General features: G+C 54.3%; 10 protein-coding genes and 3 non-coding genes across 13 annotated transcripts; 6 read left to right on the forward strand and 7 right to left on the reverse strand.

The window, feature by feature from the left end:
• Window position 1: 1 nt before the first annotated feature.
• On the reverse strand, window positions 2–1254 carry MYCTH_2308199 (uncharacterized protein). Its single transcript, XM_003664908.1, has 2 exons — window positions 1027–1254; window positions 2–810 (listed from the first exon to the last, which is right to left on the reverse strand). Exons 1-2 carry the CDS (start codon window positions 1188–1190, stop codon window positions 258–260), a joined length of 717 nt encoding a protein of 238 aa, XP_003664956.1. The 5' UTR covers window positions 1191–1254; the 3' UTR covers window positions 2–257.
• Window positions 1255–2575: 1321 nt separating this feature from the next.
• Window positions 2576–4385, forward strand: MYCTH_2308202 (uncharacterized protein). The gene has a single exon (XM_003664909.1). It carries the CDS (start codon window positions 2705–2707, stop codon window positions 4346–4348), a length of 1644 nt encoding a protein of 547 aa, XP_003664957.1. The 5' UTR covers window positions 2576–2704; the 3' UTR covers window positions 4349–4385.
• MYCTH_2082283 (uncharacterized protein) lies at window positions 4357–5637 on the reverse strand. Its single transcript, XM_003664910.1, has 2 exons — window positions 4985–5637; window positions 4357–4925 (listed from the first exon to the last, which is right to left on the reverse strand). Exons 1-2 carry the CDS (start codon window positions 5506–5508, stop codon window positions 4424–4426), a joined length of 1026 nt encoding a protein of 341 aa, XP_003664958.1. The 5' UTR covers window positions 5509–5637; the 3' UTR covers window positions 4357–4423.
• Window positions 5638–6558: 921 nt separating this feature from the next.
• On the reverse strand, window positions 6559–7274 carry MYCTH_2308205 (uncharacterized protein). Its single transcript, XM_003664911.1, has one exon. It carries the CDS (start codon window positions 7111–7113, stop codon window positions 6793–6795), a length of 321 nt encoding a protein of 106 aa, XP_003664959.1. The 5' UTR covers window positions 7114–7274; the 3' UTR covers window positions 6559–6792.
• A 411-nt stretch (window positions 7275–7685) lies between these two features.
• On the reverse strand, window positions 7686–9166 carry MYCTH_2308206 (uncharacterized protein). The gene is made up of 2 exons (XM_003664912.1): window positions 8307–9166; window positions 7686–8165 (listed from the first exon to the last, which is right to left on the reverse strand). The coding sequence occupies exons 1-2, from the start codon at window positions 8935–8937 to the stop codon at window positions 8068–8070; spliced, it is 729 nt and encodes a 242-aa protein (XP_003664960.1). The 5' UTR covers window positions 8938–9166; the 3' UTR covers window positions 7686–8067.
• A 1305-nt stretch (window positions 9167–10471) lies between these two features.
• MYCTH_96130 (uncharacterized protein) lies at window positions 10472–11267 on the forward strand (the record flags this gene model as incomplete). The annotated part of the gene is made up of 2 exons (XM_003664913.1): window positions 10472–10722; window positions 11117–11267. 2 exons carry the CDS (start codon window positions 10472–10474, stop codon window positions 11265–11267), a joined length of 402 nt encoding a protein of 133 aa, XP_003664961.1.
• A 154-nt stretch (window positions 11268–11421) lies between these two features.
• On the forward strand, window positions 11422–11762 carry MYCTH_2119852 (uncharacterized protein; the record flags this gene model as incomplete). Its single annotated transcript, XM_003664914.1, has 3 exons — window positions 11422–11426; window positions 11479–11628; window positions 11696–11762. The coding sequence occupies 3 exons, from the start codon at window positions 11422–11424 to the stop codon at window positions 11760–11762; spliced, it is 222 nt and encodes a 73-aa protein (XP_003664962.1).
• A 203-nt stretch (window positions 11763–11965) lies between these two features.
• Window positions 11966–13168, reverse strand: MYCTH_103628 (uncharacterized protein; the record flags this gene model as incomplete). Its single annotated transcript, XM_003664915.1, has 4 exons — window positions 11966–12391; window positions 12446–12657; window positions 12708–12997; window positions 13059–13168. The coding sequence occupies 4 exons, from the start codon at window positions 13166–13168 to the stop codon at window positions 11966–11968; spliced, it is 1038 nt and encodes a 345-aa protein (XP_003664963.1).
• Window positions 13169–14133: 965 nt separating this feature from the next.
• Window positions 14134–14228, reverse strand: MYCTH_t161. The gene has a single exon. It is a non-coding gene; the product is annotated as a tRNA-Pro (tRNA).
• A 455-nt stretch (window positions 14229–14683) lies between these two features.
• MYCTH_t136 lies at window positions 14684–14754 on the forward strand. The gene has a single exon. It is a non-coding gene; the product is annotated as a tRNA-Gly (tRNA).
• A 581-nt stretch (window positions 14755–15335) lies between these two features.
• Window positions 15336–16421, forward strand: MYCTH_2308208 (uncharacterized protein). Its single transcript, XM_003664916.1, has one exon. The coding sequence runs from the start codon at window positions 15556–15558 to the stop codon at window positions 16267–16269; it is 714 nt and encodes a 237-aa protein (XP_003664964.1). The 5' UTR covers window positions 15336–15555; the 3' UTR covers window positions 16270–16421.
• A 117-nt stretch (window positions 16422–16538) lies between these two features.
• Window positions 16539–18824, forward strand: MYCTH_2119855 (uncharacterized protein; the record flags this gene model as incomplete). The annotated part of the gene is made up of 1 exon (XM_003664917.1): window positions 16539–18824. One exon carries the CDS (start codon window positions 16539–16541, stop codon window positions 18822–18824), a length of 2286 nt encoding a protein of 761 aa, XP_003664965.1.
• A 559-nt stretch (window positions 18825–19383) lies between these two features.
• MYCTH_t160 lies at window positions 19384–19454 on the reverse strand. Its single transcript has one exon. It is a non-coding gene; the product is annotated as a tRNA-Gly (tRNA).
• Window positions 19455–21065: the final 1611 nt, after the last annotated feature.

The raw sequence follows: 21065 nt of genomic DNA on the forward strand, positions 1-21065 counted from the left end.
AAAGGAAGGTCATGTCATGTCGTCGTGTTGGCATCTGCACCGTGCAATGAGGCTATGATCTAAACGCATAGAACCCATGGTAATCCAGACAGACACCCCCTGCAGCCCATCCGCGGCGTGACCATGCCGCCGCAACCCATTAACGCCGAAGCTTTTTGCCGCCAGATGCAAGAAGAAACTGCCGCTGAAAGAGGGGCGGCTCGCCGTTTCCGTCGTCAGAATGAAAATAACCGATCCACAGCCCGAGGACAGGGGTTCTACGCGCTGTCCTCCCACGACCGCTTGATGACGCGGCTGAACATATCCACCGTGACGTCTTCGCGGATCTCTGTCTTCTTAGCCTCGTTGTCGGGGTTCTTGGGAATCTGCACCATCCCATCCTCGCCGACCTTCCACCCGCAAGTCTCTACCACGAACTTCTTGACCGCCTCCTCGCTGTCAAGTCCGAGCCAGCCCTCGAGCACGCTCACTTGGACCTCTCGGTACGCCTGGCTGACCAGCTGAGCGATTCTCAACCGGATCAACTCCTCGAACCCGACGATGTCCGTCGTCAAGTCCGCGTAGATGTCATCGCTGTCGAGCGTTGCCCAGAAGCGCCCGTACTGGGCACTCTCGAGTTGCGAGTTGAGCACCCGCAGCTTCGACACGGCCTCGGCGAGGTCCGAAGTCGAGTTGGGACCCGGGTTGGAGTGCGATGGGGAAAGAAGGTGTAGGGCGAGGTCGAATTGCGGAGAGGGGAATTGTGTCATAGCCTTGACCAGGATGTTGGTGATCACCTCATCCTTGATGCGGTCCGGGTTGAGCTGGTACCTTGACGTGGGCTGGTTAGAAAGGTCCGCCTTGGGTAACGCGATCCATAAACAACAGTGAAATGGCGTTCTCTTTTCAGATAGAGCTAATATGCAGCCTCATTGGCGGCGGGCTGATTAGGCCCGTCCACGCTCTGGATAATAGGAAACGTTGATTGCACATCATAAAGAGGTGTGTAGACGACGGAAAGCTCGTCGCAAACGGGGTCGTACTCACAACTTCAGCAGCGCCCGATTGGCGTTGCAATCACAGAACTTCTCCTCACATTGTTGTTGGAGGTAGGCCTCGAGAACCTCGGCAGCCTGCGGGTTATACCGCTCGAGCCCGTTGATGATGTTGCGGATCTGCTCCGGCCGCTCCTGGGGGTCTTCGCCGTTCATGGTGGGCGAGCTTGTGTCTCGAGGTCGCGGGGTTGCAGGAGGAAAAATCGGTACTCGGGGTTTTAGGTCCAACCCTTCTTGGTGGGGCCCACCCAAATTCAACTTCTTTCCACGCCTTTTGTGGGCTGCCGGAAGCAGTTAGCGCAAAGTCGGGGCCTGAGATCTGCAGGTCACATGCACCCGCGGTGATCTCGCGAATCAGAGCGCGAGTATCGTGCTGATTCAGGGCAACGTCATCGAGAGCTGCCAGATTTGGAGAGGCATTTCGACAACGAAGTCTACGTCGAAATGGGGACAGGTGAGATGCGCGCCGGACGTAGCAGACGGAAGTTTTTGTTTCACATCGAATTTTTCGCCCTAGTTGACAAAAGGATGTTCATGGCCTCTGCCTTGCCCATATCCTGACATCATCATGTCAAGCCCGGCGAAAAAGCGGAAGCTGAACTCGAGCGGCAAGCAAAACCCTGTCCCTGCAAAAGGACTGGAGTACTTCTTCTCGAAACAAAAGCAAGCCGGGACTTCCTCAAACAATACATCGAAACAGCAAGGCGCCGTCGCCGTCGCCGTCGAGCCCGGACAGAATAATGAGGGGCTCCTCACTGATGAAGAACTTGCGAGAAAGCTCCAAGCCGAATGGGACGCGGAGGTTACGGGTAGCTCCAATCGCAGTACCCCCCGACCTCAGCAGGGTGGAGACGGTGTTAATGCCCGAGAGTCTAACCGTTCGATCCAAGGCGCGCCTCCTCAGGAGTCGACTCTTGGGATATTATCGCCTGCACCTGGGCAACCAATCAAGGGAAATAACACATTGTCCCTCTCCTCAGCTGCAGCTACCGAAGACCAAATTGCTTCATCACTTCCGTTGGACGAAAGCCCGCTGGTGTTCGAGCCGGCCAAGTACATTCCCCCGCTTCAAGCTTCCTGGGCTGCGGAGGGCGGTGATGCCACATATGCCTTGCTCACGCGATGCTTTCTCCTGGTGAACGGCACCCAGAGCCGAATCAAGATAGTCGATACGCTAGTCAACTGTCTTCGACTGTTGATAGAGGGAGATCCTGCCAGTTTGCTACCTGCAGTATGGCTGGCAACCAACGCCATATCACCCCCCTATATCTCCATGGAGCTCGGTCTTGGTGGCTCTGCCATTTCTAAGGCTCTGAAACAGGCCTGCGGGTTGGATAATCGGGCATTAAAGTCGTTGTACGACAAGCTTGGCGACCCCGGCGATGTAGCCTTCGAGGCCAAGAAGAAACAGAGCTTTACTTTGCGCAAGCCCAAGCCACTAACCATTAAGGGCGTCTTTCAATCTCTTGTTAAGATTGCAAAAGCCCAGGGTCAGGGCAGTGGCGATGTAAAGCAACGAATTGTCGACAGGTTGCTGCAGGATGCACGTGGAGGCGAGGAGAGCCGGTACATTGTGAGGACACTATGCCAACACGTAAGTTGCCTGAGCCAGGATCCTCACACTTGCTGTTAACCGGATGAAGCTTCGAATCGGTGCCGTCAAGACAACGATGCTCATCGCTCTTTCGAGGGCTTTTCTGTTGTCTAAACCACCGGGCGCAGAGTTCGCAACTAAGGATCCCAAAGCCCTGGCTAAGCTGAAAAAGGAAGAATTAGCTGAGATTTGGGCGAGGAGTGAGGAATTGGTAAAGGCGTCTTACGCGCGACATCCGGACTACAACGACCTCATCCCCGTGCTTCTCGAGATTGGTATCTCGGAGGAACTCTTAGTCCGGTGCGGCCTCACCTTACATATCCCCTTGCGGCCGATGCTGGGAAACATCACTCGTGATCTCTCAGAGATGCTCACGAAGCTGCAAGGCCGGGATTTTACTTGCGAGTACAAATACGACGGACAGCGCGCGCAGGTCCATTGTGACTCCAACGGCAAGGTCTCGATTTTCTCCAGGCATCTTGAACTGATGACAGACAAATACCCCGATTTAGTAGCCCTGGTCCCCAAAATCAGGGGGGAGGGCGTCGAGAGTTTCATCTTGGAGGGCGAGGTGGTAGCCGTCGATCGTGCCACTGGCGAATTGAAAAACTTTCAGACGCTCACCAATCGTGCTCGGAAGGACGTCGCCATCGGGGCTATCACGATCGACGTCTGCCTCTTTGCTTTCGACCTCATGTACCTCAATGGGCAGCCCCTCCTCGACCAGCCATTCCGCCACAGACGGGATCTGCTGCGGTCACTCTTTGTCGAAATACCTCACCATTTCACCTGGGTCAGGAGCCTGGACGCTACCTCTCAGGACTCGGAGTCCGTTCTTGAATTCTTCAAGTCTGCCCTGGACAGCAAGTGCGAGGGCATCATGGTCAAGACGCTCGATAACCTACCCGACCTGGAGTACTGCGGCGACAAAGAAGGGCCCGAGCAGACAGGCCCCGAACTCAACTCAAGTTTCACCGCGAAGAATAGCGGTAGCAAATCTAAACGAAGAGACAACGGCGGCAGCAGCAACAACAACAACAATAACAACAACAACGGCCCGCCCAAAAGCCGCCGCAAACCGCTCCTGGCAACCTACGAACCCGACAAACGGCTCGACTCGTGGCTCAAGGTGAAGAAGGACTACTCCTCCTCATCTGACACGCTGGATCTGATCCCCATCGCTGCCTGGCATGGCCAAGGCCGCAAAGCCAAGTGGTGGTCTCCAATCCTCCTGGCCGTGCGCAACGAGGAGACGGGCTGCCTCGAGGCCGTGTGCAAGTGCATGTCGGGGTTCACCGACGCCTTCTACAAGGCCAACCGGGAGTTTTACGACGACGGGGACGAGGACAGCGGAGTCGGCCGGGGGAGGCGCAACACGCACGCGCGCAAACCCGGGTTCGTCGAGTACGCCGGCGGGGTGCCGGACGTGTGGTTCGAGCCATGCGAGGTCTGGGAGGTGGCGTTCGCGGACATCACGGTCAGCCCGACGTACACGGCGGCGATCGGGCTGGCGAAGGAGGATCGGGGGCTGAGCCTGAGGTTTCCGCGCTTTCTAAGGAAGAGGGAGGATAAAGGGATTGAGGAGGCCAGCACGAGCGCGTACCTGGCGGCGCTGTGGAGGAAGCAGGAGGCGAGGGCCCCCCAAGCGGCAGAAACGGCGGGGCAGGCTGCGGAGGAGGATGAATTGGACGATGAGGAGGCGGCGGCGGCGGAAGAGTGATGGTAGTTCAATCAACACCATTTACGGTTTGGTCAATTATTGTTTTAACTGCGTGGTTCACCAGCTGCCAAAGGTCTACTCCTTCCATGCCCGGTACACGATGCGGGCGCCGTACTTCTCGCCCTTCTTGAGTAGCATCTGGCTCTTCCACTCGTCAACGTTGCACGCATTGACCCACCGGCTCGGCTCGACGCAGAAACCGCTGCGAGCCTTGCGCGGGGGCACACCGGCGACCTCGGGCACGTCGATGTACTTGCCCGTGTAGAACTGAAACGCCGGCTCCGTGCTCAGCACCTCAAGGTGGATCTTGGACTCGGGGTGGTGTGCACTGACGAGTTTGGTCAGGGGGTTCGAACGGGTGTCGATCGGGATCGTGTTGGACGCCTCGTTGACAATGAAGCAGTCGTCAATGTCCGGCTCTTGGGCGCCCAGCGTGAAAGGCTTGGTGACCTCCACCTTGCCGAACGGCTTCGGGCCGGCCGTCGGGATGCCGCCGTCGTCGACGGGAAGGTAGCTGTTGGTGGCGAGGGTGACGACGGTCCCTTCGATGGACGGGCCGCCAGTGAGATTGAAGTAGCTGAGACATGAGCAAAGCGATCCCTCAGGAACGGGGGGTGGAACCCGTGGGAGACTTACGAATGGTTCGTCATGTTGATGACCGTCTCGTCGGCACCGTCAACCAGCTCCGCCTCGTACTCGAACCCGAGCACCAAGACCTCTTTCCCGTCCTGCACCTGCTTGCCGACGGTATACACCACGCTGGCCTCCACTGTCCCCGGAAAGCCTTCATCTCCATCCTGGCTGACCAGCGAGAACTTGACGCTCTCGCCGCCGTCGAGGCCCTCGATGCCGGGAATCTGCCTCACGCCGACGGGCGTGGGCCCGTTCCAGATCTTCTTGCCCCAGCCGACCACGCCGCCGTGCAGATTGTTCGGGCCGTTGTTAGCCGCCAGCTTGTAGGACCGTCCGCCGTTCAAGGAGTCAACCTGGGCGCCCTTGATGCGGTTGGCCACACGACCGATAGTCTCGCCGAAGTAGGGGGCATTGTAGCTCTCGTAGTGGGACTGCTCGGGAAATCCTTGAACGATGTTGAGGCCGCCGATGCGGAACTCCTGAATGATAGCTCCCAGGGGCAGAAGGGTAACGGGTGCGTCAGCCATTGCTTCGGTGGCTAGCTTGTTTGATGGGGAACGATATGCTACGAGCGCGGGTTGCTGCGGAAAGTTGGGGGAATTGGAGATGGAGGGGTTAAGTAGGTTTGGTTGGCGGGGCCTTGAAAGAAGCGCGGAGCTCCCAACAGCAACAGGTGGAGGACATCTGCGGGCGTGCGGGCGCCATCTTGGATGGATGCGGGCAGGCGGGAATTAGGATTGAATCCGTCAGTTGCACATGACGACAGCTTGATTCAGGCTATATTTGCGGGAAGAAGAAGTGCCCCTCTTTGTGGAGAGGCCGTCAGAACATCGGCGCTTGGCGGAGTGGGCAGTTGGTGGAGCAAGTCAAGCCCGGGTTAGGGTCACTTACAACTGCTTTGGAACAGGGGAGGTATCAGATTCTGTGGGCCAGAGCAGCCTTATAACCTACTATCCTGATCATGGTTCCCTAACGGGAGCCGGTTCTCTGTTTTGGGTTCCGACAGATTCTAGTTCCTTTATATCTTTCTACTTTAATACCTTAGAATCACAACGACTAAATGTTTTGTTAACTCTGGTTATAGGTGATTATAGCTCTGGGAGCCTGACCGTACCAAGACTGGTATGTTATATGATGGCAGTCAAGATGTCTCTTTGGAAGTAAACTCTTCAATATGCCCATATCTGGGATTACAAAAAGAAGTATGTCAATCAAGTAACAGACCTTACCACGGCAGCCCTGTATAAATTTCGTTAATAGATAGTAGACGGTGTCAAGGCTCTTTCATCTCAGCAATTAAAGCATTAAAGAATCGCTAAACTTGGTTAGTTCTCCGCCTGCCATCGCCTAGTAATAAGCCGAGTTAAACCTCGAATAGCCATAAGATTTAATTAACTCTTTGAGCTCCTTGCTTATAAGTATACCATACTGAAAGCTTGATTGGAACGCGGTAAACACAATGTAGTGCCCTAAGTGGATGTCTTTTGCGCATTTCTGTTCTCCCCCTTCGCTCTATCGACGCTCTGTTATTCTTCTCCCCGCCCCCCGCCCCCGGGGCAAAAATAACTCTGTGTTCTCTCAGAAGTATTCTACTTAGAAACACAATTTTTGCTATCCTTGTCAATGTCAAACGCCAACGGAAGAAGTCGTGCTGCCGAAGGAAAGAGACACAAGCCCAAACCTCGCTCTGCAACCCTCCAACACCCTGCCGGTCCCATTGTAAACTCATCAAACTGCTCCAACTGCAGCACGATGCAAGCAGTAACGAGAAGCCTAGCCCAAGCACACTCCTTGTAAGACCGTCTTGCTCATCAGGAGAGGGGAAACACAACTGGAGAGAGACTTGCATCTTCAGCCTGCATCTTGTAAGCCATATCCAGCGTCAGTTTCGTCAGGGCGTCCTGAAGTTGGTTAATCCGTTGTTGCTGCTCCTCCATCCACACAATGTGCAATTCTTGCTCTCGAACGCGATTCTGCAGTTGATCGACTATGCATAAGACGCCGGCGAGTGTTGGCCACTTTCTGAATTTGCAGGTGGCCTGAGAGTGGAACTGCGATCGTCTCCGAGAACGTGGAGTACGGTGATGTGTGTCATAGTTTTGCCCGTTGTTATTGTTTCCTGTGATGGACATGACCTCGACGCTGTACTGTGTTAGGGAAACGCAGACATTAGCTTCTCAATGGGCCTCTGTGTGTGCATTACCAAGCAGTGCATTGTTCCTCCAGTGACCTTCGCTTACTGGTATAAAGTCTTCCTGGAATTGTCCAGGCTCGGACGATGGAAGTAGGTTACTAGGTTCTTCGTGCTGCGGGACCATTGACTGTTCCCGTCTTTGCGTCTCGCGCTTAGCGCAGCGAACCCGGAACTCCTTGAGCTTCCTCTGCGCTCGAACGGCACGTTTAGAGCGGTGTTTAGGCATGTCTTGTCTAGGGACTTGGGACGTAGGCGGCCGAGGGAAGTGGGGGTTGCCAGCAGCGGACTGGCTGATCGGGAAGAGGATGATTGACTTGGGGGAGAAGATGTGAGGCTGCAAAACAGAAAAGGGCCAGAGGTATCAACTGGACACAAGTCTCTTCTTAAATACAAATCACTACAGGAGTGTAGAATGGAAATGGGGCAAGGCCAAGATCCGTTCATCAGACTGTGCTGGCTACAATAAGTACCTTAGGTACCTTGTATAGGCAGCAGTCACCCAGTTGTGTCGGCAGGAACGAGGCCTTCCACTTCAACTCGTGGAAAGTTGGCCTCTCAACTATCCCTGAAAGCTGTATTATTTTCCTGTGGAATCCTTTCAATCCGCTCTGCAAGCTCACCCACACCCGCAAAGACGGGGAATTGAACTGCTACCGAAAGTCGTTCTAAGGCTGACACACAAAACTCTAGGCCTCCAAGTGTGATCATTTCGTTAGATACGGCCAAGGAAGCGGAAATCTGACATCAACAGTTTTAATTGAGCTGTGGTAAACCACTCTGCCAAGCAACCCCAGGTGTAATAAGGCCGCAAACCAGAAGCCACATGGGAACTAGATGCATCCTTCACTTCCCATTGAGAGCATCCTCCCGCGCATGACCCCTGTGTGTCTCCTCACTTCCAAGTCATTCCCATGCGCTGCAGGAACGACCACAGCGATCCCTTGGGCACATACCCACCGTAAAGTCGCTGCCACCACGCCGCGAACGACCCTGTGTGCCACCGGCAGTCAGTATCATATCACTTGCGCAGAAAGCAAAAAGAAGTTGAAAAGGTAGTAAACAGGCAGAAAAAGAAGCAAAAGGAGAAGAACAAGGAATCGATCAAGAGAGGGAATAAAACGAAAAACTTGCCCTCGATGGGCCCCAGCTCGCCGAAGCCGAGGGCCCGCACGATTAAGGGCAACAGCCGGGCAAGCACGCCGAGCGACACCAGCGTCAGCAGCACCGTCGCGGCCGTCTCGTACGGGTGCGCCTTGGCATACTCCCACAGCTCGCGGAGCTCCCGCTTAATGAGTTCCACCGCGTAGTCATATGCGTCGGCGAGGGCGCCGCCCCAGCCGGACCGGTCCGCGCTGCTGTGCTCGGCGAGGACGTCCCCGAGCTTGCGTTCGAGGGCGTGCAGCACGCGCTCGGCAAGGTAGGACGTCCAGTCCTGGGCGCGCAGGCCGGCCGCGGCGGCTGCCCCGCTCGTGAGGTCGGCCTCGGAAGGGTCTGCGGGCCGCGGGGCGGTGAGAAGAACGGTGAGGATTCGGTCGGCGCGGCGGGTGAGCTCGTCGTCGTCGTCGTTCTTGTTGTCGTTGCCGTCCAGGTACGGGCAAGCAGGATGGAGGCGCGGGGTAGCAGCCGTGGAGGGGACGGGTTCAAGGCCGGGTTTCTCGTTGATCAGGGTGTATTTGAGATTGTTGCCGCAATGGTGGTTCTCGGGTTGGTGCTGGAGTTCGGCACCGCAGAAGCAGCTGAGGAGAGACTCGGGGACGATCATTGCGTTTGGCTGAGACTGTAGAATCGGACGCGCAAGCGCGGGAAGAAAACACAGCGTGTTCAGACAAGGTAATGATGTGGGTTTCGTTGGACTATATGAGTTTGCATTGGGCGAGGTTAGGCATTCTTCGTGTAACTTGATGCCAACAGTTTTCGAGGCTCGCGATACGATAGGATGTCGTTCTGCATGCATGCAGGAGGCCTATATTCTCTGGAACAGGCGAACTGGTGCAGGGATGCCGAAAACAACCTTGCTAGAGGACAATGCCACTCTTGTGGCCGTTGGCACGTTCGTTGGCCAACAGCACGCAACCTTCTCGAGCCATGGCGGCTAAGCCTCGCGCGAGAGGGTGCCAAGTCAGTTCCACCTTTCTTTCGAGCGAGTATTAGCTAGTCGGGAAGAGCATCGGAGATAACTATATGTATGCCTGGAGCTAGAACGTACCCGTGAGTGAAACTGTATGATATAGTATAACATAACTGTTACAGTATATGACTGCCAGTGGGTCAGATCTGACTGACCCACCAACAGGGATGACGAGCCAGGGTGTTGACATGTATTTAGACAGCATCTCTGAGTGCCTCTGGCACTTAGAACAATCAACGCTTTTATCACCTACTTCTGCAGACCGTAACAGTTGGTCCAGGAGTGCCGCCCACGGCGCGAATACCGCTGTGGTGTCGTACCTTTGCAGCCTTTCTGAGCTGTACTGATTGCAGCCACCGAGCTGTAGCAATAACAACTTTTCTGCGCTAGAGACCTCCAAGCCCTAAAACACCTAGCCCATGGAACTCTGCGTTCGATTCTTACACGTACATTAATATATTGTCGAAAAGCAAAAGCGACGCCGCAGTTGCCCGCCAGCAATTGCAACTTAAGTATGGGTATTCTGACATATATGTGAGATTCCCTGGAACCTGCTACCAACATGCCACTCGACAAACCTCTTGACACATACTACCCCTTTTGCCGCAACTCCAGCACACGTCAAACAGGCATAACCATCCCAACTTTTGCAACGCCTATTAAAAAGACCCCGACTGTGGTGTACGCATCGCATACCTCTCATCGATGCCCGCAGTAGGCGTGACGCTTCGCTTCATACTTAGGCTGTAGGCTCGACCCTGTCGTGGTATTTCTATACCAACTACGAAGGACTTACAGGCCCAGCCACACCTACCTCTTGAAACCTCAAATGTAGGCAATATAATAGAGGGAAGTGGCACCGCGGCAGGCCAGAAGTGTGGCATCCAATGGCTGCACAGATCAAGATCGAAGAATTAGCCCAGTATATAGAAGCGGAGTTCCTTCCCTCGCTCTTCAATGTGTACACATTTCACAGACTCGGTCATTGAAGCTTCGCTTCTGTTACTTTCCTACCCCCCCCCCAAAGAAAAAAGAGAAAACAAAAAAAGAAAAATAAAACAGAAAAAAAAAAGCGCAAGCTGCCTCCATCATTCCACAAGACCTTCTTCCGCGGTGGATGTGGATCACCAACTTGTTCTAGAGCGCCTACCCAACCAGCAGAGCCGACATGGGCAACATCGAGTCCTTCAGCCGTGGAGTGCTCGCCCTGCTCAACGAGTTCAAGAAAGTCGTGGGACAGTATCTACCAAACGACTCTCGTTGGGAAGCGTGCCTAAGTGGGAGATTCAACCGCTGGCGAAGCGGTGAGATCCGTCTCATCATTTCATTTCGACGGGTAGGCATTGGTAGGTGCAATGAAGCTGGTCGGGATCGGTTGGTGCCGCTCCATCGCCTTCGTCTCTGGCTTGCACGAGCCCGGTAGGCACTTGAGCATTGTCAGCTTACCAGGGCGAAAAACAATTTTAGGATCTCCATACTACATGCCGACATCACACCGATATTCAGGTTAGCACTCCGGAGTCATCATGGACAATAGAGTAGATGCAATAGGCCAACAGCACGATGCGCGCAGCAGTAACTGGTTGGCCATTTCCCAGTCACAGCCTGGATACCCAGTTGGGCGGCTCAGGATCATAGCACACCAGTCATCTGACCGTCACGTCGATATTAGCCCGGTGACCCAATTACACGCTAGTGACTGGCCAGGCGTCTCTGGGCCCCTCGTTTCTCAGAGTGATTTGGAAGCGTTTCGTTGGGACAAGGAACGGGCGGCTAGTACTGTACTGGGCGGCTAAAATGGGTCGCGAAATAGGCCCGTCACAGGTCGCCCCCCCACGCTAACTCAAGACCATGAACGCCCAACCCAAGAAGAAGAAGAAGAAGAAGAAGAGGAGGAGGAGGAGGAGGAGGAGGAGGAGGAGTTTCCAACCAACAGAGATGGTGGCTATATCCATGAGGGATAAAAGGGCTTTTCCCCCCGGACACCGAGATCCATGCGATTCGCCTCAACCGTGACATTATTCTATTCTATCCAAGACTACTAAGCCCCTGGGTCGCAGCTATTCTTGGTTCTACCCTGGCTTTGTTTATCCTGATAGCCCAGTCTTCGCCGTCACAATGTCGTTTAACAAGATGCTTTCCAAAAAATGTGCTTGGGCAACTTTCAACCTCTAGCGGGAAGAACTTGGTGCTCTCCGCCGCGACCAAGACCACAAACTGGAAGAGACCCGACTTGGCAGTACACGCGATGAAGGCGCCGCTGGAGGAAGCGGTAGCGGCTAATGAATCGATCCTTCCTCGCAACACGGCCGAAGTTATCTTACGGTAATGCCAGCGTGATTCGTATCTGCAGGACGTCTGCTGACCAGCAGCTAGGGAGGGTGACCATGAGAACCGCTGTCTGCGTTGACAGCAGCGGGAACTTCATCCGAACGGTTCATCTTCCTACCGGCAAATAGAGATCTCTAAGGAACTACGACCTGGGCCGACGTGACTCATCGGGGTTTTTGGAGAAAGTTATGTTAGGGCCGGTCTGTGTCGACCGTAAATTATAGGATAGCCAAATCAAACTCATACGTACACTCGCGATTCCTCGAGAGCTGCATAGAAATTAGATAATTAACTATGATTAGGCACATCACTCTCACACCTTGGATATGCCTTAAGTTCCAGGTCCCTCCTCTCCAGGGTGTTTCGACTTTCCAGGTTCCCCAACCTCCCCGGGAAGCGGCGCCCGGGTGTCCGACGACTCTTCCGTAAACCATGCGTCTGCGAGTAGCTCCTCCGCTGTTGGTCTATCACGAGGATCTAACTTCATAATCTTCAGGATAAATTCCTTATCGGCCGGAGGGATTTCCCTCGGGCCCGCCCGAGCGAACGGCTTGGCCGGAGGCTCTTGCTGGTTGATGAAATTGATGATGGTCATGGTGTCTTGGTCGTTGAAGTCGCTAAAGGATTGTGGAAACGGGCCAAAAAACTTGTGCATCCGCTTCAGGACGGTGAACTCGTAGGCGTCGTCTTCCGGGCCAACCCCTTCAACCTTAGGGTTGAATAAGTGGTAGCCGCCGCCGAGCACGAGGCTGAGCAACTAATTAAGGCAGATTAGCGGGAGAGGGGACACCGCCGGAGAAAACAGACTTACCGCGGTACCAAACGACCATATATCTGTCGCAGTGGTCCAGGGCAGCTGGAACGTAGCCTCAGGGCTGCGAGTGAACCCGGCGCCGATAAGGTGACCTTCTTTCGCGAACGAGGATTCTTGGGATACTACGCCTCCGCAGTCGCCGAGCTGGACTTCGCAGAAGCGCTGACCGCCCTGGCCGTAATTGACGAATACGTTATCCAGCTTGACATCTAGACGATTTAGCAAACACCAGGCGGACGGTAACCGGAGGCCTCCCTACCTGTGTGGACCATGCCATCTCTATGCAACACGCGGAGTGCTTCAAGGACGCACCGGGCAACCTGCTTGATCTCGGGGCGCGACAGCCTCTTCTTGTTTGACTCGGTCAGCACATCACTGTCCAGATACCGTAGAACGATGGAGGGCGGATCAGCCGGCTCGCGGATCTCGTCGACAAGTGGGCGCAGGAAAGGTGTTTCGGACTGGTAGCGCTTGAGAATGTCGGCTTCGTTCCGCAGTCGCCAGTGACCCCTGATGCTCTTGATAATGCAGTTCTCGCCGTCGCGGTTTCTGCGCCTGGAATGGTTATTAATTAGTAGATGCCTCGGTCAGCGATACGACGGGAACTTGCCTGGCAAGGTAAACGGCACCTTCGTCTGCCGCCCTGTGCAGTTCCTTGATGACGGTATAGGAGGAGATACGCCCTAACAGAACCGCGTCCGTAGTAAGAAGCCGCGCCATCGGTAGCTGCTCGTTGTTGGTCGCGCTCGTCGCCTCGCTTTCTCGGCACGCCATATCCTAGCTGGAGGCTTACCAGCCACATGACTAGTCACAGTCACAACTTTGCATCAGCCACCAACAGATATGATCCAGGGTTAGGGCTGTGAGGCCAGAAGTGTGGCATCCAACGGCCAGTGAGATTTATCTGGAGGATTCGCCGTTTATATGGAAGCGAAGCTCGGTCCTTCGCTCTAAAGTATACATACACGTCTCAGAGACTCACTTGAAGCTTTGCTTCAATTAGTTGATGTTAACTGGTGGTGCCCCCACTCCTAAGTAGACTTCCGGCTGCAGGATTAGCCCTGCAGTTTTCTCTCCACTCGGGTACTTCTTCCAGATCTGCAGCTCAACAATCAAGGACAAGAATTAAAGCATGTTTGGGAGCATTCAAACCCTAAGTAAGGTTTATACCACCGCTGAACTATTGATCACTTCCACAACCACCAGCACTCCACATTAGCCGTTGATAGACACAGGCAGATGAGGTTGAAAGCTGACTCGAGGTTCTCTGGCTCAATCCATCGCTAGATTCGGATTCATTCTCAAAACATAATGTCGGAACCAAAACGGAGAACCGGCTCCCGTTAGGGAACCACGGCCAGGATGGTAGCTATAAGGGCGCCTAAACCCGGCCACACATAATGATGGGGAGCCGGGATCAGTGCCCCCAGACTGACGGGAAAGATCTACTTACGTGGAAGGAAGTGTGCCCGCACGGATGTTAGAGGGGAAGTTCATTGGTCTCTACTTTGCTGTTAGGCTGCACGCGATCCGAGGGACAGGACCTTTCACTCGAGACAGCTGAGGCCACAGAACAAAAAAAAAGTAAAAACAACAATCCTTGCCTTCCTCCTGATATTTATCAAAGGTTGTCACACCTCTGTTTACCAGACTGGAGGCACTTGTGGAATGGGGGAGATGTCAAGGGGGCCACCCGGGGATTGAACCCGGGACCTCTCGCAGAACAGGTGCTCAGGAGTTTGAACCCTAAGCGAGAATCATACCACTAGACCAGCGGCCCTTTTTTGACTTGTTGGCTACAGGGGTGGTACTAGTGATGATAGGAGGTGTCCGTTGAGTCATTGTTGTGGGTGTGAAGGGTGGAGTGGAGGCTCACTGATCGGGAACAATATGCTCAGTATAATCCGTAATTATTCTTGTACACACCTCAAGCTCTTTCCCCTCTAGTCTTTCCAATGCTAAAACTAAGGTACCTATTTAGTGACCTAAATGATTGGTAAAAATAGACGTCATAAATCTAGAGTTAGAACTAAATTGACCGAATTTGACATGCCAAGATCAAATGTGTGTCTCACTGTCGCCGATCGGCTTCCACGGGGTCCCCGGTCTGCAGGTCCGGCTATTACATAGTAGTGCTGTATTAGTCGTAGACAGCCCTAGGGTTGGTGGTCCTCCCTTATTTCCGGGACAGGATCAAATCCCTCTGCTCCGAAAACACCTCGCAGCAATTGCAAAGCGTCAGTGGTTTAGTGGTAAAATCCATCGTTGCCATCGATGGGCCCCGCGTTCGATTCGCGGCTGAGGCATCCTAACTGCTCTGCTCCCTTGGATTCCTTGGTTGTCGTTGAATTTTTGCTGCGATTTTATTTTCGAAGTTGAATGTTTTGGTGGGGAGCTTGGAGGTGGATGAGGATTGCTGACGGTGATCGAGAGTTTAGAGTGGTTTGGGACCCGTACGGGGCACTTCGTATCTGGTACGTGCGACTGATCCTGGGCGTTGCTTTCGCTTTGATTTCGCCCTTAAAATATTTTTGTTTCCTGGTTCTTCGTCATATCCCGAAGTTCAAAACTCGGGGTGCCTCTACCATAAGGTCATCTGTTTGGCGTCGAATGCCACAGGGTTGTAAAGAGCCAGAAGCGCCGGCTATTAGGCACAGTGGATAATGCCCACCCACATATGGATGGTCAAGGCTCGTCAGGTTTCGAGAAAATTTAAGTGGGGTCAGAATCGCCGAATGTTCCAGGACTACGGAATAGTCAGCAGCGCCTGGGGAGGAACAGCATGAGGTATCTGAGCGGTCAGCACGTCATCAGGGTGTTAATCAAAGGCGCTTGCTGAGCTGCTGATGCGGTGGGTAAGCAAGTCAGATATCTACCTACTGCGGCTCGGATTCCTCCCCTGTTTCCGAGACACGATGAGTGAGAAATTGTAATCCGTACATAACTACATACTTAAGGCAACACACGGGACCCCAGGAAGCTGCACTGCCGATTCCGGCCCAACACCTCTTGATTAAGAGTCAATCAAATTGCTGGTCAACACCGCGCATCTCACTCGCCAAATTCCCGTCACCGACAAACGCTCTCGAGGCTTGGACAGATAAGAAATGGCGTACAACGAAATGTTCCAATACTCTATCATTTCTGCTCTCATGGACGGTGTCGCCTCGCATGGCCCGCCCGTCGCGCGCATTCTCGAACATGGCGACCACGGGTTGGGAACTTTTCAAAACATGAACGGCGAGATGATAGTGCTCGACGGCCAGGTCTATCAAATGAAAGCAGACGGATCAGTGGTGCACATCAAGCCCACAGACACGATTACGCCGTTTGCGACGGTGACGCGTTTCAAGCCCACGGAGCAAAGAAGGGCCACCGTGGTCGGCAAGGCGGGACTTGAAGCGTTGTTGACGGGGTTGTTTCCGAATGCCAAAAACCACTTCTTGGCGGTGCGGATGGATGGCGTGTTTCGGAAAGTGAATGTAAGAACTGCCGGTGGACAGACCAAGCCACGCGAGGGCATGGTGGATGTCTGCGCTCGCCAAACCGTACACACGTTTGCCGGCGTAAAGGGAACGATCGTTGGGTTCAGATGTCCGCAATATGTGATGGGCATCAACGTGGCTGGGGATCATTTTCATTTCATCGCCGAGGACAGGCAACGGGGAGGGCATATCCTAGAGTTTGAGACCGAAGGGGATGTGGACATCACGGCAGCGCAGATGTCCAATTTCCACTTGGAGCTGCCGACCGAGGATGACGAGTTCAACGATGCCGAGCTGAAGTTGCAAGCCCAAGGCATCAAGGCTGTGGAGGGATGAAGTCAGCTGCGCATGAACATACGTGTACATAATTACACGCACCAACTTGGAACTCGTTAAAAAACGAGGCTACGCTACTCGTGTCATTCGTTGACTGGATTACCACCTGCCCACATGCCTTTTCCCCGTTTTCGTAGCCCAAGAGAACTAAGGTACTAATTGATCCCCCGGCCGTCCGCGTCAGGTTTGCAAATACCCGAACTAATTATCATGTCAATTAATCATCGCATCCGAAGAGACGACTTTTCCAAAAGTCAGCTAACGGGAAAATGCGCCGCTTTTTCCGCCGCCATCGCAAGACGTCTGCGAAGAATGACGATCTGCAGCAGAAACAAAGGCCAACAATGAGCTTGTCAATCAAGCAGCTGGCCACCACTCCGGGTTCACATATGTGCACTTCAACATGCCAAGGCATTTCCGGCTTGCCGCCCGAATATCACGAATTTGTCATTGCTCAGCTCACCCAACGTTTGGGCGCAACACCCGAAAAACTCATGATCGAGGGGTTCGCCATGAGCAATGTCCAGACTGTGCCCGGACAAGGGAGCGACGTCGTGTCTGAGCCTGAGCTGCTCCATAAACGGGCCATTGAAGGCAACACAGAGTTTGCACGCATGCCCTTGCCTCTCTCGGAAACTTACCGATACCCGCCACTGGCAACGGGACACGCGCGGTTTCTTCGACTAGGCCGGCTGGGCTCCCACCCCTTGGCGTGTTTGGAATCGCACTCGCTAGAGAGCCCGCCGCCCTATATCGCCATATCGTACTGCCGGGGCTCGACCAGCGCTCAAAGAGGCTTGGTCCTGGACATGCAGGGCTTCAGCGTCTCGGAGACGGTGCTAGAAGTCTTAAACCAGGTGCAAGCATGGCAGCACGCCACCAGATCGAACGAGTTGCTCTGGATCGATCAGATATGCATCAACCAAAGCGACTACAACGAGAAGTTGGATCAAATGTACCGCATGGGCGATATCTACTACAAGGCAGAGAAGGTCTTCATCTGGCTTGGGCCTGCGGCTAATCAGAGCGACCTGGCAATCTCGAATATGAAGAAGATGCTGGGCGAGGTGATGGCCCTGAATCAGGCCACGGCGACCAGGGCTGATGCGCCGAATGGTATTACCGCGGCAAGGATAAACGAAATCCATGGTCAGTTGTATGGTCACTTGTTTCTGCGGCCGTGGTTCCGCTGCTTGTGGACAGTCCAAGAAACGCTACTGGCGCGCAGACTGGTTGTCATGTGCGGCAACCAAGAAGTCGACCTCGTCTTGCTCGCCGAGCTTGCGACTCAGATCCTGACCTATGGCTCCCTGGACATCATCCAGTTCCCGGGTGCCTGCGAGGAGGACTTGACCAACGCGCTTGTTGCCTTCGTGAACCTCTATACCCTGCGGGATACCGACGTTCCGACTGGTCAGATGCTGCATCTTAGCATGAGCGGTTTCCGGGATCTGGTGTCGGAGGCACGCTCTCGACAATGTACCATGGCTCCCGACCGAGTGCATGCACTCATGGGCGTGGCGCCGCCTCGGATTCGCGAGTACATGGCAGGTGTTTGCCAAAACGGGGGCGCAAACCACCGCGACATCTGGCACCTCTACACTCATTTCACCAAATGCATGCTCGACAACGACTCGAAATGGCGCTTCCTCTCCTCGGCACCGTCCAGGGACAGGCCGACGGAGCTGCCGTCCTGGGTCCCCAACCTCGACTCCCAACCGCCCTTCGCCTCGAAGCTCAGCGGCGACTTCTCGGCCGGCATATCCTCCGCCACCAGGCACCTGGTCGACCGCACCGTCTCGGCCGAGGAGCTCGTCGCGCGGGGCTTCCGCCTCGACGTGGTCGCCGAGATCGTCCCCCAGACCGCCTTCACCGAGGCGGCGCAGAACACCAGGCACAACGAGGTCTACGGCGACGCCGCGCGCGAGTGGGAGCAGGCCTGCCTCCGCCTCTGCCAGCGGGTCTACGGCCTCGGGCCGGAGCAGCTCCCGCGCCTGCACATCGACATCCTGCTGGCGCAGTCATCGTCGTCGGCCGCCCGCCCCGCCTTGGGGAGCAACGGCGGCGGCGGTGGCGACGGCGACAAGGGCGGCGACGCGGCGCTCGAGGCCTACCACCTCTTCTGGGCAGGCTGCCGCCTGCGCAACGAGGCGCTCCGGCAGATCCGCGAGGGCGGGTTCCCCGTGCCCGAGCACCTGAGCCACCTCCCCGACGCGGCCGAGCGGTTCGCGGACCGGGCGGTCCGGGCGTGGCGGAACGCGCTGTCGGCGGACGAGTACGCGCTGCTGCTGGGGTTCACGAGCGCGATGAAGGCCGCGTGCTCCGGGCGGCCGTACATCAGCACGAGGAGGGGATTGCTGGGGCTCGGATGCCCTGGCGTGCAGGCCGGGGATGTCGTCTGCATCCTGTACGGGACGACGGTTCCGTACGTGCTCCGCCCTCGACCGGACGGCGCCATGTCGTTGGTCGGGGATGCCTACATCCACGGTGCCATGGATGGGGAGGCTCTGGCTTGGCCGGATAAGGAGCCGGGCGAGATGATTAGGATACGCTGACAGGTGCTTTAATGGTGGCCGATACTAGATTATGTAGGGGAGTTCAAGGGAATATTAATAGATACCAGCGCTGCAAACGCGCATTTGATGTTCAAAATCTGGAATTGTCGAGTCTGGTGATCGTTCTGTACATATTACCTTTCCTACCTAGGCAGATCAATGATGCATGACAGATAATTAATAACAACTGAGATGGACGGCGTGGAAGGAGTGCGGGGCCTGCGGCGTCGACGAGGTCTGCTTCGTGCCCGTATGGCCGTTTGGGGACAAGGAATCACATGAGCAGCCGAACTGCAGAAACAAGACCTCACTCGACAGAGGATGGTGGAGGAAGGAAACCCATTACTGGGAGCCGTCGCCGGATAGGATGCTACCAGCGCCACCAGTCTTGATTCACTGTGGTTCCACGACGCACAAAATGGCATTGTTTCCCCAAAAAATTTGGCATTTCAACAGCTCGAGCAAATCAAGTCCTGTCTCTTCCTCCAACTCTGAATCAAACGTTGGAAGAGGAATACGACAAAAAAAAAGAAAACGAATGATTCCTATGCAGGAGATGTGCGTCAGCCGCGAATCGAACGCGGGGCCCATCGATGGCAACGATGGATTTTACCACTAAACCACTGACGCTTGAGATTCCGGCCCGAAATATCACCTGATGAGCGAGACGCCGGGTGTGGAGCTCTCAACGGGTACACCTCCCTACCTATTACAAGGCAGGTTGCACAGTGATGAGCTTGCCTTTCTTGAGATGCTTCTGTTATTAAACAATAAACGGGCAAATTACACTAGAGGAGCTGCCAAGAACCATAAACGGATGCCCCAAAAACCTGTCCTCAGATTCAACGAGCACATCTTAATAATAATGCACTGGGCGCTGCTTGCACCCAAATTGCGATGAAAATGCCCAAGGTGTTTTACCTGTCATGATGTCCCACGATTTGGTGGATATTCGATCGATGGCTTGGCTAAGGCGTTGAAATAGCTCAAGCTCCGTCAACACCGTCTTCACACGTCAGCAGTGTCGTGCGTGGGAATCAGACTCCAAAAGAGTCTCATTAATGATCACAGTACAGTCCCTAGCACCTAGCCCCATTTCTCTTTGTCAAGACTCTCCAAGAACGTCTAATGCAACTTTATGCTAGTATGGGTGATTAAAAGCCGACCTACAAAGACGGTTCGATTATTTGCCAGGTACTCGGTAAGGTCATGTGTCTGAGCTCCTGGTTCTTCTCGGAAGTCGACCATGTCTCACGAGCCGTAGCAAGCTCGCCAGATTGATGCTTTGGGAGTAAGAGTTGCTATATGTATGCTGTGGTCCGTAAGAGGTACCTTATACGTATATGATCATAGCCATGGCTGGAAAGGCGCGCTAGCGATGTGGAACAGAAAGACCACGATCTTATCATCGTGATAATTTAGGTACCTACTATTATTTGTGCACTTGGAATTCCATTCTGGGTGCTAGAAGTAGGTATATACGATATGGTTTTGCTTTCCTCTTTGTGATGAACAATAACATATGTTACGAGGTGGAGTGATTTAATGCTATCTCAACTTCTACAAGTCAGCGCTCTTAACTTCCATGCTTTTTATAATGTCGTCTATCTAAGTGACAAATTTGAGCTCGCGGCTATACGAGCGGAGAAATTAGAGAATGCAAGCTGGTCTTTGTACAAATAGTATGGGTACTGAGCTGTTGATGCTCAAGGAGCTAATAAGATGAAGTGTTACTAGCGTTCAAGTACGAACGCCGGGTCAGGCACAATGCAATCGGCTTCGATGAGGTCGTGAATACAAGTGATTTAAGTACCTTAACTAATAACTTACATCGTCGATCAGGCCCGGTCTCAGAAATTGAATAGCTGGCATCGGGCATCGGTTTACAAACAGAACCCACGTGGCTCGGTGTTTGACCAATGCCTGCGTCTCGGTTCTGAAACGGACGGTTCTGGGAAGAGGAGGAGGAAGAGGCGGCCGGATGAAGGTGCATACAGAGGCACCTAAACAGGGCATCATCTGACGTGTGTTGGCGGGACAGGGTCCACACCTTTGGGCCGTTACCGCAAGCAGCGGTTCTCCAGGGACCCACATAGCTTGAACTCAGGGCTGAAAAGTCCCACCTGACATGCCTCCACTGCCTAAGGTCCCGCAGCGCAGTGGGGTCCCTCGCACATACACTATGGAAGGTAAGGTACCTACTGAGGTATTTGCTCGAAACACATACTCGGTACGGAGTAC

This window comes from Thermothelomyces thermophilus, chromosome 5, assembly GCF_000226095.1.
Source record: "Thermothelomyces thermophilus ATCC 42464 chromosome 5, complete sequence".
In the NCBI taxonomy this organism is placed as follows: Eukaryota; Fungi; Ascomycota; class Sordariomycetes; order Sordariales; family Chaetomiaceae; genus Thermothelomyces; species Thermothelomyces thermophilus.

What these genes read in the sequence shown, in the direction of transcription:
- MYCTH_2308199 (XM_003664908.1), bottom strand. Translation starts at nt 1,190, where the DNA reads ATGAACGGCGAAGACCCCCAGGAGCGGCCGGAGCAGATCCGCAACATC. An exon ending in AATCGGGCGCTGCTGAAGTT is followed by an intron (nt 811 to 1,026) that starts GTGAGTACGACC and finishes GCCCACGTCAAG; the next exon opens with GTACCAGCTCAACCCGGACC.
- MYCTH_2308202 (XM_003664909.1), top strand. Translation starts at nt 2,705, where the DNA reads ATGCTCATCGCTCTTTCGAGGGCTTTTCTGTTGTCTAAACCACCGGGC.
- MYCTH_2308206 (XM_003664912.1), bottom strand. Translation starts at nt 8,937, where the DNA reads ATGATCGTCCCCGAGTCTCTCCTCAGCTGCTTCTGCGGTGCCGAACTC. An exon ending in CGAGCTGGGGCCCATCGAGG is followed by an intron (nt 8,166 to 8,306) that starts GCAAGTTTTTCG and finishes GGTGGCACACAG; the next exon opens with GGTCGTTCGCGGCGTGGTGG.
- MYCTH_2308205 (XM_003664911.1), bottom strand. Translation starts at nt 7,113, where the DNA reads ATGTCCATCACAGGAAACAATAACAACGGGCAAAACTATGACACACAT.
- MYCTH_2308208 (XM_003664916.1), top strand. Translation starts at nt 15,556, where the DNA reads ATGGCGTACAACGAAATGTTCCAATACTCTATCATTTCTGCTCTCATG.
- MYCTH_2082283 (XM_003664910.1), bottom strand. Translation starts at nt 5,508, where the DNA reads ATGGCTGACGCACCCGTTACCCTTCTGCCCCTGGGAGCTATCATTCAG. An exon ending in ATCAACATGACGAACCATTC is followed by an intron (nt 4,926 to 4,984) that starts GTAAGTCTCCCA and finishes CTCATGTCTCAG; the next exon opens with CTACTTCAATCTCACTGGCG.